This window comes from Seriola aureovittata, chromosome 2 (assembly GCF_021018895.1).
Source record: "Seriola aureovittata isolate HTS-2021-v1 ecotype China chromosome 2, ASM2101889v1, whole genome shotgun sequence".
In the NCBI taxonomy this organism is placed as follows: Eukaryota; Metazoa; Chordata; class Actinopteri; order Carangiformes; family Carangidae; genus Seriola; species Seriola aureovittata.
In genome coordinates this window covers 3,875,909-3,893,087 of record NC_079365.1, presented here as the reverse complement: position 1 = coordinate 3,893,087, position 17,179 = coordinate 3,875,909, and the positions used below count along the sequence as shown (strand labels likewise).

Below are 17,179 nucleotides of genomic sequence, written 5' to 3'. Positions count from 1 at the left end.
TGTTTATCGTGACCTGCTTTTCAACTCAGGGGCTTCACAAAAAACATCAAGGGATGGAGGGATTAACGGGATAAAAAAGGAGGAAGAGAGAACAGTCTGGGATAAATATTGTAAATAGAAATAGTTTCTGGCTCCTGTGGGGGCCCTGACAGTGAAAGAGAAGAGCACTATCGCCCCAGTCTGTTTATCTATAGTGATACACATGGTGTATTGTATTTGTGTGGGTATATATATATATATATAAATATAAATATTCACAAGTCTGTGTGTTGGTGTGTTTATGTAGGGCGTAGGACATTTGAAGGGCTGAAGCTAATTCTCACAGTTTTAAATGCAAGAGCTTTAACCCCTGGAAATGTAAATCAATTAAAGGCTCAATATCCCAGTACTTAATGTCACTTACAGATTACAGACATTTACACTAATTTCACACTAAGTTGGTAATAGAAGATACTAAAGCATGTGAGTGTCGTGCTGTAGACAGCTGAATGAAATTAAGAAGAGAATGTAGCATTATAAAAAGGGCCATCTTCAGATGCCCTATGGACAATGATAAGATATGAAAAAATAATGTCCATCTAATATTATATTTTTCTAAAATGGGTTTTCGACACAAAATGTTCACTGAGCAACTGAAAAAAGTCTCACCCCTTCTCCTTTATTGACAGTTACAGAATCTACCTATACAGAAATATAGTATATGACATCAAGCATGATGTGGTCAAATATGACACCCATAAGGGAATATATATTATTATTACATAATGTAGATACACCCTCTAGGTACGTGAAGATATATGTTTATAACATATATTAAACACCAATAGTAAAATTTGTATCTTTAAAATATCTATATGATGAATTTTTATATGGTTATATATAGACAATATATATTTAATTTATAGTTTATTAAAACAACATACATATATAAAAAGTATATATGCTTATATATGTTTTTCTTTTAATTTCTCATTAATTATAAACTTCTCTATCTTCCTAAGTGGTCTCAGACCTTTGGACCCTACTGTTTATAATATCAACATATATTAACAGGCTTTGAAGAGATTAGAAACTTGTTGTCATCTCAAGGAGTAACCTAAGATAATAATATGTGCTGATGGAACTGAGGAAATTAACAGACTGTTGTGTGATCTGTGTTGAAAGTCTACACACCCTTATCTTCAGATGATCTTCTTTTATATTGCTGGGCTTTGTAAAGCTACCTACCAACCGATGCTAATAGCAATGAGCAATGCTAATGCTAAAGCACATCCTTGTCATGATCCAGTTTTAAAGACTGTAACTATGAAGAGCCAAGGGGGGAAAAAACTGGACAATTTTATATCTTGTACTTGGGGAGAAGAACGACAGAGATGTAGCCTCTGGTAGCAAAATGGCTCCAAAGCCGCCGTCACTTGCAGATACATCTATTTACAAAATATATTCACAAAATACATGTGATTCAGATAATTACTTCTTCTTCTTCTTCTTCTTCTTCTTCTTTTTGGATGTTTTACTTGTTTCCATTGTTAAAAATAGCAAATTTAACTTCAACACTTCTTGGCAGAGCCCCAGAAGCCACGGACTTCAGTGTAAAGTTGCTCAAATTGTCTTAGCTGAAATGTGCACTGCTAACACTGCAATCCCCTTTAGGTTTGAAGCCGTGTCAGCCTGTCTCTAAATAAAATCCAGAAATTTTTGTCTCAGCACACGATTCCTCGGTAAACACTGGAAGGAAACTGAGCTGGTAAATCCTTTTCTGCAAGCTGCCCCCCAGCTCCTGCTCATCTTACACCTACTGGCTCACGTCCCAAACTGCTAAATCCATCATGTTTTACTGGTTTCAAAGCTTTGAGCACGTTCCCAAGTTACTGTGTGTCACTCCACTGGAAAGGATATCTAAGCTTTCCATAGTGTCACTTCAAAATATCACTAAATTAGTCAAATGCTTGTCTCCTCATCACCATAAATTACATTAAAAAGTTTGCACAAAAAATACAATAACTAAAATTAACTCAGAGGCAGTTATTATATTGAATCTATATTATTCCCCGCCTCTCCCTCACTCACACTCATAACACAGAACAAGAAGCAAAGCATCATGCTCTCTCTCTCTGCCAGTCCTGCCCTGTCCACATCTACATGTTATTATGTGAATACGGCTGAAAACAGGTCAAAGGTCATTTTCAGCAGCGGTGCTGACATCTGAGATGTGCTGCATCATATGGTGAATGATAAATGACGGATATAATGTTCAAGCACGAATATGTTGAGGTCTTAGTTATAGCATCTCTGATTATTTAAAAAGTGACCATGTTCTTTTTCACTGTCATGATTCGCATGTTGGTCTATGATGACTTCAACATTTCGGACTCATATCTGCACACCTCTAACTTTAAGTCCATCGGTTCATTCCAACCGCTCCTCCAACCTCAACAACCATACAGGTCGTTTGTTTTCAACCCTCTGGTACGACCCATGAGTGTCTCCTGAAATAGCGCCCCTACAACTGCAGGCGTACTGGACCTTGGTTGTCATGGTTACAAAAATAAACACGCAGACTGTACCGACAGTAGCATACCTATTTTCCTCACCGTGGTTACTATAGTAATGGTCATGGCTTGGTTTAGGTTTAGGAAAAGATTGTTACTTGGGATGAAATAAGTACTTCCTCAACACTAAAAAAATCTTTGTTGTCATGGTTACAATAATACCAATGTGGTAATCTTTGTCATGGATAATAGAAACAACATAAACTGCTACTTTCACCTCTGGACTTGTGAACATGGGCCATACTCTCCCATGTTTTTGGGTGTAAATGATTGGCAGGGTCCGCTATTGACCAAGAACAGTATACATGGCCACCGCTAAACAGCTGCTGCGATGCAATCAAATGGTGCATTTGTTTGCATCAAAGTACATCCACAGAAAGAGTAAGATCATTTCTTTAACCAGAAATAGCTATCATAAGCTCTCAAAACCACCATTCTAATGACGAAAACAGTTATTTTGCTTTGCAGAATTAAGGGAGTTGCTGGTTGCTGATTGGTTGGTTTGTTAGTGTTATTGTATGGTTCTTTTACTTCACTATTGAAGGTCACACTAAAGGAACCTAACTGGAAACTGTAACTGTGTAAGAGGACACAGTAAAATAGGAGCTGAACTAATGTGGGGTTGCTGTGTAAATATATATTGAATAGTGTTCTTTGCAGAGTAGCTGAACACTGTGGACTTTGCCTTTCAGTTCTGCTTTACCATAATAAACAGATGAAAACTGATGGTATCTCAGGCCATTGGTGTGTTGTTTGTAGCTTGTGGTAGCTTCTAGTTGTGTCGCATCCCAAACGAAAGCAGTGATGGGAATGTTTGACCACAGGAGCTCAGGAGAAGTGTAAAACAACAAGCCGCTAAAACGTTTGAGATGTTTTTCAAAGTCTTAAATAATTGAGTTGATGCTTAGAGATATTCAGGTGGCCTAGACTTCTCCTCTATGTTGTACCTGTCCAAGAAAAACTGTGAAGTGGAGTCAAACACTGACCTGTCTTCATGCATAAGAAAAAACATTCAAAGTAATAGCACCTTTTTTATTTTGCAAGTATTACTGAATTTATGTTAATATTTCACTGTCACAGTTCTCTTTCTTTTACTGCATAATGTCTTCTATTTTAAATTTTAAAATTTTTTTTAATTTATTTATCATTAGAACTATTCTTAACTAAACTTTTGTTTGATTTTTGTTTGTTTTTCCTCAGACCATGTAATCAAAAAGAGGCCCGCTGAAACATGAAAATAAATTCTCATTTTTTTAAAAATTTATTTTAATTTTCAAGGCAACGAATTCAGTGTTTTTATCCATCCCTAATGTTTTTCTTTCTTCTCTATTGTCATTTCCATTTAAAATTTATGTGCCTATCAGAATTTTCTTATGCATAATGTGGCTTGACTTCTTACTGCCAGAGAAAGCAAGCAGTGACTGACTCCTGCCTCCTGGTACCTCTGGACATATCGAAATAAACAAATGCCAGTGTTTACAGGTGGGAAACCGGTGAGGGATCATTTAAGAAGCAGTTACTCCATTCAGTGGAGAGTGGTGGATCTTTCAGGAATAATGATAATGTGAACCTTTGCACACTTACTTTACGCTTTTCTTATGTTTAATTTTGAAGTCAAGTTGTGTTTCACTCTCATGCATCTCTCTACAGCTCAAGTAACAACAGGTCGGTGAGCCAATCAGAAGAGACTCTGAGCCTCTTTTCTGATTGGCTGACTGTTTTTTGAATGATCAAATAAAAAATACAGCAGATTTCAGGTAAACATTCACAGAAACAAAATCCGGTAAGGTTGGATGGTGGGTCCAGGTGGGCGGGGCTTGGGGCATGGCAGAGAGCAGGGACGGCTTTGTTGTGACATCACAAAGTTCCAGAAGTCCTGACGGTTTTAAGGCTCAGTTTCTGAATACAGGCTGTGTGCATTTCTCTGTGGACTGAGCACTTTGATACTTTCACAGTATTAATATAGAACCTAGACCTGCTTTATGATCAAAGAAGACATGGACATCCACCTTTATACTATATGGGACCTTTAAAACTACAGCTACAGTTCCAATGAACATTACCTGAAAATGAAACAACTGCAAAAAACTGTGAAATTAAACATCGTTATGGAGGATATCATCAAATATAATGAAATGGTTGAACATCCATCGTGTGTGTGTGTGTGTGTCTGTGTATGTTCCTGTGCAGCCATGATGAACGTGGCAGTGCGTGTACTTTTCAGGTACAAGCAAGGGAACATTTTACTCCTTCCCAAATGCATCTAAAAATGTCTGAGCCATTAAATCCAGAATACATTTTAACTATTTGCTCTTTTATAATTTCACTCATGTTGCTTTATCCAATTTCATGGTTCTTTCAGCACCTTTGAAGTCTAAGCACCTAAAATGGTCTCCCATAAACTTAACACAGAGAGGTTAGGAAAACATTGCATCTGTAAACTAACACACAGCAATTTTGGGGGGGAGCACACATAAATTACATGGTGAGGAAGAGCAAACACAAGCACGCTGGTGTCTGCCGCTGCTTTCCGAGTGCATGCGTGGTTTACCCCTGCCCCATTTACCATAGCAGAAGCCTATTAACCGCCTGGAAAGAGAATATATTTATCAGAGCCCCCTCCATTATTAATCAGTGCAGAGTTAAAAGTGAATATGTATCAGAGGAGCTGAATAAGGTTGAAACACGGTCTGGATTCTGATGGTCTCACTGGGAGTATCAACAGTGCAGAGCCTTTTCAGCCCAAATCTAAGCAGAAAGAAGTATGACTTTCATCTCCCCTGCTCCGCAGTCTCTACGGTTACAAGGCCTGTAATTATACATAGATTTAGAAGAGAGGGGGGGGGGGAGAGGGAGGGGGGCTATGTCCTAAAATTAATGCTTTGGAGGAGATGACACAGTTTTGAAAAAGTTGAAGCAGCGTTGATATGCACAACTTGCTATAGGAGGGTGATTCATGCCTTTCTTGCTGCACTCTCTCTCAATTTTATCATGGTCTGAGTGATTATGGGAGTGCAGAGCCTTTCCCTGCAAGCTCTCTATTTACTCTATTTATTTTCTCTCTCCCTCTCTCTCTCTCTCTCTCTCTCTCTCTCTCTCTCTCTGCAGCCTGTGAGGTGGGTTTCTATAAGCCGGTGGCGGGCGATGGCCTGTGTGGTAAATGTCCTCAACACAGCCACTCAGAGACCAGAGCCGCCCTCTCCTGCCCCTGCGACTCCAACTACTATCGAGCAGCGGATGACCCGCCAGCAGCTCCATGCTCCCGTAAGCACAAACACGCGGTACACAAGATCACCTAATCCCACAGGCGAGAACATCTGAAAGCAGTCAAAAGACATATGTGAATAAACTCGCTCAACCCACAGCAACCATGGAATGATGTGCCGAACTTATCTGTGCCTGAAAAACACAATTTACTTTTTTTTTTAGACGGCGATCAAACCTGTGAATGAACTCAAACCTCCATCTTTCTTTTCTCCAGGCCCTCCATCTGCTCCAGTAAATGTCATTTCCTCTGTCAATGGGACATCTGTGAACTTAGAGTGGGATCGCCCTCTGGATACCGGAGGTCGCAGCGACCTGCAGTACAGCGTGTTGTGTCAGAAATGCTCGGGGGAAGGAGGGCCCTGCGAGGACTGCGCATCCTCGCCAGGGGGAACTGGCAATGGAGGGAAAGCAGGTGGAGTGGCGAGCATCGGGGCCGGGGGAGGTGGGATGGTGGAGCGGTTGGGGTCTGCGGCAGTTCGATTTGTCCCCCGCCAGGCCGGGCTGACGGAGCCCTGGGTGACGGTGCTCAACCTGGTGGCCCACACCAACTACTCCTTCCGCATCCTGGCCATGAATGCGGTGACACACCTGAGCAACGAGCCGTCACTGTACGCCCTGGTCAACATCACGACAAACCAGGCAGGTAGGGTTCAGAACAGTGACAGTTTCTCATCATGTCAGTCTTTTCCACTAACTTGAAGTGATAGTTCAGGTGATTTGACGTTGGGTTATATGGGTTACTAATCTATACCGAGTGTATTACCTGTAGTGGATTCAGATTAGTGTGCTCCCAGTTTGGAGAATCAAGCAAGTGTTCGCTTCATTGTGAATAATTTCACAGCTTTATCTCACCATCGAACAGCCCTTTTCTTTGGAACTACCATATTCCTATGCACAAGCGCACCTACAATTAGCTCTTTCTGACTCAAACAGCTGATCTGCAGAGTAATACAGAGAGTTCATTGTGCGTGGGAATACGGTAGGGTTAGGGTTAGTTCACAAACTGTAGTTCCAAAGTAAATGGCTGTTGGACGGTGGGATAAAGCTGTGAAAATATTCACAATAAAATCTAGACTTAAAGTGATATTAGCTTTTTTCTGTGGGTGTTTTTAGTTGCTAAAATATGTTTTTGCGCATGACCCAGTCCACAGCAGCACAATGCTCAATCGCTGGTGCTCCTGCTGCTTCTCCAAATTGGGTGCACGCTAATCCGAACCTAGTGCAGGTAATACACTAGTACAGATAGGTACCTCACACAACCCCATGAGAAATAACCCAAACTATCACTTTGACAGTATGTATGTTAATGTGGATCCACTGTTGCGGATTCTGCTTTTGTTTCCTGTTCCTGGAAATGAAGTGGGGTATGGAAATCAAGAATCTGTTTTCAGAGGCAACACAGCACTTATAAAACATATGTTTAGTTAAGTACTGCAAGGAAGTGTGTTTTTAAATATTCTAGTGCAGGTGTGCACCTTTCTTTTTCTCTTTCTTTTTTTGAATACTAATGTTTAAAAGTGTTACATTTCCTTTGAGAGACAAGTGGTACAGGGAAGTAACAATGAATAAAATAAGGACTGGGCAAAACAGAAAAGAAACAGGAAAACAGATTCAGTTAAAAATATGGAATTTTATTCACAATTAGAGAAAACTATAACAAAAAAACAGCAGTGGAACACTCAGTGGGAAACTTAAACCACTGCAGCTATCGTAAGACGCCACACAGCTCATCAGCAGCTGAACGGCACTCTGTGGCGCTCACCAGGCCTCTTCACTGCACCTTTATAGCTCCAGCTCTTGATTGGAGAACAGGGATCAGCCGTGCCGAGTCACCTGACGGATAATAGGGGAGGGCAGAACAACGCACACACGCACACACACACACACACACACACACACACACACACACACACACACACTCACACACACACACACACTCACACAAACACGTAAGCATGGTGTGTACAAATCCCCACAGACATGTACATATCCATACACATATTCGTACAACATCATAACACTATGGCATGTAACAAAAAGTAATTAGAATTAAATCTTGAAAGGCATTCAGCAGTAGGACCAATTATTCCAATGTTGTCTACACAGTTTTACCAGTAGCATAGTGTAGCCTGTATCTGGTGGTGTTGCTACATATCAGAAACCTGGCAACAAAAGCTCAGAGGTTCTGGGAAGCTCCGGGTTTTGGCTCTCTGGTTCCTGTGGTGTAAAAATGCTTAAAGATTTAAGAAGACAGGATAGGACAAAGGATGAATAGAAAAGGATGCTGTGTTACTCAGGATGGCTCAGGTGACGCATTGTGTGCAGTAACTGTTATGTCCTGGGTTCAACTCTGACCTTGAATCACTCACTGTGAACTATTCCAAAGTAGAGAAACGTCATAAAAGCAAAGCATTAAATGAAACCATTGGCCATGTCGCTGTCACACTTGCAGCCGCAGCATTCTGAATGAGTATCCAGCCTTGGCCTATGATCACACGCCTTCCTCCTCTCCCGTTGCCGTCTCTCTCTCTCTCTCTCTCTCTCTCTCTGCTGTCGGATTTAGCAAAAGTGCCAAAATAACAATCTTTAAAAGAAATGTGCTCTCTCAACCACATTTTGTGCTTATAATGAAAAACCAGGTTTTGGCGCACACACTTTGTTTCCATAAGGACTGGTTGGAATAGCTGTCACTGTCAGCAAACAGTACTCATGTCCATCTCTGACACCTCTGTGCTCCATACTGACCATATGCTACCAATGTAATCTACATTCTGATCTCTGTTGCAGTTGTGCTAACCCTCGATCGATTGGTTGATGCAAAATTAATTGTATCCTGTAGTCAAGTTGAACTTTTTTCAACTTTACAAGCTTGGAAAAAGTTTGCATGTTTTTTAGAGCAGCTTTTATTCTGCAGCCAGTTCCCACTTAGAAAAGATCTCAGCAGGTTGAATACACTGGAATAGTGTGAACTCAACCAATAAATCAATGGTTTTGTTGATAGTTTGGGTTGATTCACAGGTTTTGTTGTTTGAAGAGGAAACTTGTGTTGATTTGTGGTTATGGACTCAAATGACTGACTCACACTGAGTAGAAAATATAGAAGATCATTGAGACTTGCAAATAAAATTGAACAGAAAGAAAAGAGCTCTGTGTGATCGTTCACCTCCAGCACGTGAACTGCACCAGCAAATCCGCCCCATCTGTGAGCTCAGCACTTCAGATTTTATTCCATGATTCGGTCACATAGTGTTCCTTAAGCAAACCATGAAGGAAAACTTCTCCAGCGACAGGTTGCATCCTCAGATTTATTTTCATGAACTTAAAAATAGTTTCATGGAAGCTTCATTGCAAGTGTTGTGTCTATAATAGAGGCAGAAATTAAATTGCATTTCATTTATTTATTAGACCCTTGCAGATCATTGAGGTTTCCCTCATTTGCAATGATGTCAACATAGACACAAATACAGAGTTGAAATTCAAAAGAGAACAATACTCAGTGAAAGCATTTGCACACAGAGATGAAGTGGTCGGAGATCATTGTCTTGAATTGTCCAGGGTTGGTGAGTGTGTTGATCTTTACAGTGTGTTGCAGATTATTCTCTGTGTTTAGTGTACAAAAAACTAAAGGCAGATTTTCCAAGTTCAGAGTAAACCCACGGGACTTGAAGCATTAAAGAGTTAGTAGAGCGAGTTTATAGGGTCCTATGGTTCAGTTGAGTATATATGTTACATAGAGTGGTGAATGTCCAAAAAGGGCTTTATTGATGAATACGTACGGGAGTTTATCAGGCTTCTGCTCCAGTGAGAACCAACCAACTTATTTATACAGAATGCAGTGGTGAGTGAGTGTCATGGTGTTAATGTTATAAATTGATTCACTGACAGACCAGAGCACTGTTTGTAGCTGTTTTTGTCTTTCCATAACTTTAAAGTTGTAGTTATTCATATCTTTTTGTGACAATGGGCTCTGAGTGCTGTTAATAGAGATATAATAAATTACTTATAGCTTGACTTTTTCAGTTCCTCTTGGTTCTACAGAACATTTTCTGGCAAAAAAGTTGAATCTTTTGTTCACTCTCAGCACTCTGGTTTCCAGCAGCACTCAGCTGTTTTTTTTACGTAAAAAAAGCTCTAAAAAACCTACTGCACACTCCCTGCCCAGCATCAAATGGCATACAGACAAAGTTGGTGACTACTTAGTGAACATAATGGAGCATTGAGCAGCTAAAGAGTCAAATATTTCCCCTTTAGAGTTGGTGAAGACCAAACCAGAGCTAAACATAGAAACACATTTTGCTCTGTGTCTGCTGGATGTGTACAGTAAGTTAATACCTTTTAGGTAACAGCTTTATAAGCTAACCACACCTTAACCATAGTCTTGGCAGATCAACAAACAGTTATATGGATAGGTTTGTAACATATCTGTGAGGGGTCATTTTGGTAGGCAATGTTTTATTCTGAGGCTCTGAAATCACATGACAATCACATCTGCCAGAATTATCTAAATGTATCAAAGATGTTTTAGAATCAAGCAGCAGCCACAAGGGCTGAAAATGTAGCCATAACTGAAGTGCCTAAAACTGTAGTTCCTCAAATGACTACTTGAGTCTGGCACCAAAATGAGTCAATCCCCATAGACTCCCATATTAAAATGTCCAACTTTACAGCAGAAATAAACATGTTTACAGCCTGGTACAAAAAACAGTTTTGGTCTCTAAAGCTAATTTCCTCCTTGATGGCAACTGTTTATATAACTCACCTGTTTGAATTTTAATAAGGCTTTAAGTTATGTATAATTGAGGGTATGTAGCTTTGAGTGACAGGTGGGTGAGCGTATACTTGTCACAAACTGTTGGACACCAAAGTCCTGGCGCCACATGTGCACCACTGGATTAGCCCAGAGTTAGATGGCGAAGATGGTGACGGCAGAGCAGCTCACTCTGAGCTTCAAAACTGCTCTTCAGAAACATATGGGTGATGGCACAGAGGTTACATCCATCTTTATTTACACTCTAACTGAAGTTGAAGTCATCCGACTGTACAATAACCCTGCAGTCCCTGCAAATCCAAGTACCAGCATCTTCATAGGTTCATTCTCATTTCATCAACTTGTTTGAATGTAATTCATGAAATGCACTTCCTGGGTAAACAGGGCTTCACTGCAAGCTAATGACATTTTGAACTGACAAAGCAGTAATCTCTCCTGTTTCCTGTGCAGCTCCCTCCGAAGTGTTAGCCATCCGCCAGGAGAACACCAGTCAGAACAGCGTGACGCTGCTATGGCACGAGCCCGACCAGCCCAACGGAGTAATTCTGGAGTATGACATCAAATACTACGAGAAGGTACTCAACAAACTGCTGCACTTGTACCACTCTTATAGAGCCCAAACATCATCTGCTTTAGGGTTGTGTCAACATACTGTTTATTTTCACTTAACATGAAACTATTTAGGCAGGAAAAAAAGTGACACAGTCATCACTTTTACCTGGAAAACATAAGCTCATTGTCTTCAAAGGGCTGCGACTAAGCTGAGCCAGGATATTGTGAACGCAGAGGAGTGGCGGTGAGGATAGACTCTGGATAACTTAATCCAGGAAAAAGATCCTACTGGCAGCTCAGCTAATTGAAAGGAAATGGGGGTCGAGAGAGGGATAGCAAGAAAGAGGATGAGACGGTGTAGATTGCAACTTAGTGAAAGTGACAGTGACAGCAAGTGGCTGGCGGGCGCATAAGCCTTGTGACGACCTAATTGCCGTAAGTGTGTGTGTGTGCATGTGTGTTTGGATGAAGTGTGTGTGTGTGTGTGTACTTGTAAATGCTACAGAGAGAAGCAAAAAAAGTATTTTCCTAACAGAGTGAGGACATTTTGGCGTGTTCTCATTTTCTGACACACCTTCACATTGCTGTTTGAGGGTTAAGACTTGGTTTTAGGGTAAGGAGCTGGAGAATGTATATGTCAATGACAGGTCCCCACAAAGATAGCTATACAACCATGGCTTAGGTTTAGGTTTAGCCTGGTGTTAGGCATGCAGTTGTGATAGTTAGGGTAAGGGGCTAGGGAATGCAGTACGTCAATGTGTGTGTATGTGCGTGCGTGCATACTTGTTTTACTATATTCATGGGGTCCTAAAACCAGGAGCGATACTTGTGGGGTCCGACAGCTTTATTGGGACCAAAATGGGGTCCATGAAAACTGGGAGCCAAACTATACTTAATGGGACCAAAATGCTGGACCCCATAAATTTGAAGGGCTGCTTGAGCTTTACAAACAACGCATGTGTGTGTGTGTATGTATTTTGCCTTGTTTTACTACATTTGTGGGGTTGTAAAACCAGGAGCCATACTTGTGGGGTCCGACAGTTTTATGGGGACCAAACTGCTGGACCCCACAAGTATGAATGGCTGTTTAACTCAGTCATAGAATTGGGTTTAGGTCACTCAGTTGTGATGGTTAAAGTTAGGGTAAGGGGCTCGAGAGTGAATGATCTCAATGACAGGTCTACACAAATATAGTAAGACAAGGGTGTGTGTGTGTGTGTGTGTGTGTGTGTGTGTGTGTGTGTGTGTGTGTGTGTGTGTGTTGATAGAAATCAGCTAATTGCAGAGGGAGCAGCCGGGGAGCAGGCAGTCTCATAGCCGTACGAGCAGGATGGTGTGGGCAGGGGCTGAAGGATTAGCTCGCCTCTCGCGCTGGTGTCTTAATCTGGCCTCGCTCAGGGGGCGAGACGCCTGTGGGGGATTTCAAGTGGACAAGTCAGCAATGTGCTTTCTTAAGGTTTCTGTAGTACTGTACTAAACAACAATGAGTCACAGCGAGGGTGGCGGCCGCTGCTGCAGCACTCTAGCTGAGGATGATAATGAAGACAAAAAAAGGCTCTTATTTCTTCACCTTGCACTTCTTCATAATTAGGCTCTTATCCTTTCCAAGGACACATGAATGATTCACTTATTGTGCTGTTTGGATGCACCTTGCACCTCCTATTGTTGTTGAACTTATTTTACTTCCAAACTTAGAAAGTATCTCCAAATTAGAAGGCGCTGCAGCAGGCAGATGAAAGCAAGATGAGGACAGTAGTGATGATGATGATGATGAGAATGATGAACTTTATTGTTAATTGAGACTTCCAAAAAAGAATGCGTTCCTTCAAAACAATAAATGCTTCATCTTTTTTAATGAATATGAACATTAAGAAAAAAAAGAAAAAAGAAAACAACTTAAAGTTTGATTAGTGAGTAGGTGTAACAAGCTTGACAATTTGCATTTGAACAGATGATGCATCGTAAATGAAGCGATAATTTGAAAGGAAACATGAAAATAAGACAAACACTTTTCAGAGCTGCTGTCATTTCTCTAGCTGATAAAAGCAGATCAAAAGATGTGTGAGCCGATTGGCTGCCAATTACACCAGACTGGCAGATAAGGTTGTGTTAATTTATGATAACAATGCACAGCACTGGCTTCGACAAATCTACGTAACATATATGAGTTAAGAAAAGATTTTTAAAAGTGTTGGTAAAGAGCTTTCATTTAGAGTCATCTGCCTTCTTTAAAAACACTGGTGTTACTTCATATTTTCTGGGATTGAGTCAACAGAAACTGCACTGTCTGTTTTCATGGTGAATGACGTCATGAAATATCACATCACCCATGTCAACAGTGGCTCATTGATGAGCTATGAATAGTTTTTAGAAAACAATGGAGTCAATACAATATTACCTTTAGTCTTTTCAAAGAATAACAGCTCCCTTTTAGTTTAGTTTAGTTTAGTTTAGTTTAGTTTAGTTTAGTTTAGTTTAGTTCAGTTCAGTTCAGCTCAGCTCAGTTTAGTTGAGTTCAGGGTTAGGGTTTCTTTTGGTTTGGTTTTAGCTGGTTGTAGCATATTTGAGAGATTATCATAGCAATTATGATGGTCACTGACATTATCTCTAAAACTATAATAATAACTTTAAAGCTACATTAAAAGCAATTAATGACATGCAGCCAAAAATTACAGTTTTATATGTGCTCCAATTTAACCCCAAAGAAGTTTGGATTTAGCTAATGTACAATCTGAGATTAAAATGACCAGGAGTGGGTCATATGGATATGATCTTTATCAGCCATATACTGTATAACCCTGTATGTATACTTTATACCACTGTATCCTATACTGTATACCCCTGTGTATATACTGTTTAGCCCTGTATATAGTATTGTAATATATTTAAAGGTTGTATGGGGTGTATAGTTTTGTTTTCATATGTGCTGCTTATTGTATCAGTTTTGTTCTTAGGTGTATCATCTATGATTATGATTATTAACTGATTAATTGCATTCATATCAGAGGCTAGACAGGTGTTTTGGACACACTAAAGTCCTCTTAGAATATGTGTTGGTGCTAGTAACGGTAACATGTCTGTTGTGATCTATTCGACTTATATCTCTTTGTTTTCTTTCAAATCCAGCACGATAAGATAAGCAGACTGGAAAGACTCTTTTTGACTAATCCCAGGAAATTAGATACCTAATGAAACATTATAATACCAAAGCTTACACATGTTTCTAGTTGTAAAATGTATAAATCTACAGCCTTCATCCCATGTTATAAACTGCTGTCTTTAACGTGTTACTATGGAGCAGCAGTGCTTATGTTTTAATGGGGGAAGATGCAGCGAGCTCATGAGCTGACCAGCATTTCAATTTCCTCAACGCTAATCTTTACATGTGGCTGTTTTTTTTTACAGGATAATGAACAGCAGAGTTACTCCACTCTGAAGTCTAAAAATACCAGCGCCAGAGTGTCAGGGCTGAAGCCGGGCACCAAGTACATCTTCCAGGTCCGAGCCAGAACATCAGCAGGCTGTGGACGCTTCAGCCAGAATGTGGAGATTCAGACTGGGAAAGCAGGTGTGTGTGTGTGTGTGTGTGTGTGTGTGTGTGTGTGTGTGTGTGTGTGTGCGCGCGTGCGTGTGTTATATGATGATCTGTAATAGACAAAGAAACAAACAGGACATACTGTATCACTGAATTGCCTCTGCCCAGAGCCACAGGAACCTCTCAGCAGCTGTATGCTGTTCAATACAGTGGAAAAAGTCCAGTAAGGAAACAGTTTGTTCTGTTAAAAGACTCGGAACAGAAAGTTTCTAAAAGCCAGGCCAGACTGCACAGCATGGTCCAGGGCTAAAGGGGCTGGGGTGTCAACGAGCACGATAACTGCCTCAGTCCATCCCTCTGTTGCATTGATCTGTGCTTTGTTAGAGGGTCACCCCTGTCAGCAGAACTGCAGCCTATCCCAGCTTCAAACAACTGTACACAGTGCTGCGGTGGGGAAGAAGTCTTCATGAGTCTTTCCACCAGAGGCAAGTACAATACAGAAAGTTAGGCGTTACAAAAAAAAAAAAAAAGAAGCTTTTATGAGAATATCTTTCTTTTCTAATAGGGATTTTGGCAGATAACGTGCAGAGCAGACTCAGGGTCTGCAAAGCTCAACCTCCCGCCTGGTTGGAGTCCCATTGCTGTTCCACTGACTAATAGTCTCCCTTCATTCTGCTGCTCACTCGACCCCGACTCTCCTCCTCTTGATGCTGATTCATTTTCTAACTCTGAGAACAAGAGGACCGCATGCTGAGTAATCAATACGTCCTAAAGTTTATGGAAAACAGACAGTAGCCTTTTTCAAGCACAGTCAAGTCTCATGTCCTTCTGCACACGGCACTGTGTGTCCAGCTCTGAGTGACTCTGAACAACAAAAGCCTGATTTAGGTGTGAACTGAGAATCACCTGAAATCATTCAGCCATTAAGTTTTCATATTAATATTCAGTCCAATAAGAACATTGTGTTGTGTTTATGGTATTTGCATTTTCGGGGATATGTAAGCCTTTATTTGATAGGACAGTGCAGAGTGAGAGGAGGTGGGACAGAGAACAGGGGAATGACATGCAGCAAAGAGCCTGGTCTGCTGGGAGTCGAACCGGGGACTCGCTCTGCTCAGAGCATATGCGCTACCTGCTCGGTCTCCTCTGGGAGGATGAGTTATTCTGCTAACCAGGCAGTAGTGACGGATGTGTCTGTGCTGCCAACATCATTTTTCACCTGTGTCAGTCTGTCTGCAAAGATTTCTGCCACAGGAAGATGAATGCACATGTGGAATTTGGTACTAATTTTGTGGAAAATAGAAAACTGAAAATGAGTCTACCTGCAAGCAAATAATTCAACATATGGAGACTTAACTCTACAAGAATAACAAATGAATAAATACTGTTCTTATACTGAAAATAGTTCTTGTATCACTGGCTACTGGCAACTTAAGGTGAAGTTTGAGTCTCTATATTAGACACACTCTGAATGCGCAAAGCTGGCACATAAACATGGTTAGAAAATGTTGCTAATAATTTCTTCACACATAATAAAAGACAAGCTCATATATGGGCTGCACGATGGGGATGGGTATCAAAACCCGGTGTTACCGGGGTTACATTTTTAAAGACCGTAGTATCAATAAACTCACACACAGGTGGAGAAATGTACAGTTTTCAACTGCCGAGCACATAGTTCATCCATCATTATGCCAGTGGTGTTTTGTGTGCTGGCAGCTTGGAGCCCACACACAGAGAATTAGATTATACGGTTAATGATGAAAAGTAACCATTAACCAGCTGATTGTTATGGGTGTGTTTTTAAATTCAATGTGAAATGGACAGAGTATCACCTCAACGGCCGTTCAGAAATTCAGTTTAAGTTTCAGGTCACACAGAGCACGAGGGGGGGGGGGGGGGGGGGGGGGGGTTCAAAACAATGCTGTTGAGGTTTGCTACTCAAGAATGTTAATTAAGTATATATGAGAAAATAAGCAATTTTTTTTTTTTCTTAAAAAGTAACAAAAAGTACTAATAACCATTAAAATACTGGATCAATAAGCAGTATCAGTAAAAGTGAATCTTAATGATACCGTGCATCCCTAATGCATGGTAAGCGGACCACTGATGGAACAGCCATCAGGGGCAATTTGGAGTTCAGCATCTCACGGGGCTCAAACCACCGACCTCCTGATTCATGGACAACCAGCTCTACTTCCTGACACAGCCGCCCTTAGTAGCTCACTCTCTGTCATCACAGTGTTTCAATGCAGTTTGTAATAGTTGGGTGAAAGCTGCAAAATTTAAAGCCTGTAACTGTTCCTGAGTTTCAGGGACTAAGAAAAGTTCATTTGGAAACTTGACACTTTTTTTTAAATTATACATGCAAGAAACAAGGATATAAATACTGTAATAAATGCATATAAAGTCATAAAAATAAATACTTAAAACTGATAATGTAATAGCCTGCACATAATATGATAAAAATGTTCAGTGCATTACATAATAATCAATGAAGCCCTT

At 40.6% G+C, this 17,179-nt stretch overlaps 1 protein-coding gene across 4 annotated transcripts in view; it reads left to right on the top strand.

Moving 5' to 3' along the window:
- Positions 1 to 17,179, top strand: part of epha8 (eph receptor A8) — a 126,848-nt gene that overhangs the window by 88,535 nt on the left and 21,134 nt on the right. For all 4 annotated transcript variants that reach the window (XM_056399530.1, XM_056399523.1, XM_056399514.1 and 1 more), the window contains exons 7-10: positions 5,661 to 5,816; positions 6,034 to 6,462; positions 11,038 to 11,162; positions 14,545 to 14,707. In XM_056399530.1, coding sequence (XP_056255505.1) covers positions 5,661 to 5,816; positions 6,034 to 6,462; positions 11,038 to 11,162; positions 14,545 to 14,707 — 873 coding nt within the window. The remainder of the gene's footprint in view (positions 1 to 5,660; positions 5,817 to 6,033; positions 6,463 to 11,037; positions 11,163 to 14,544; positions 14,708 to 17,179) is intronic.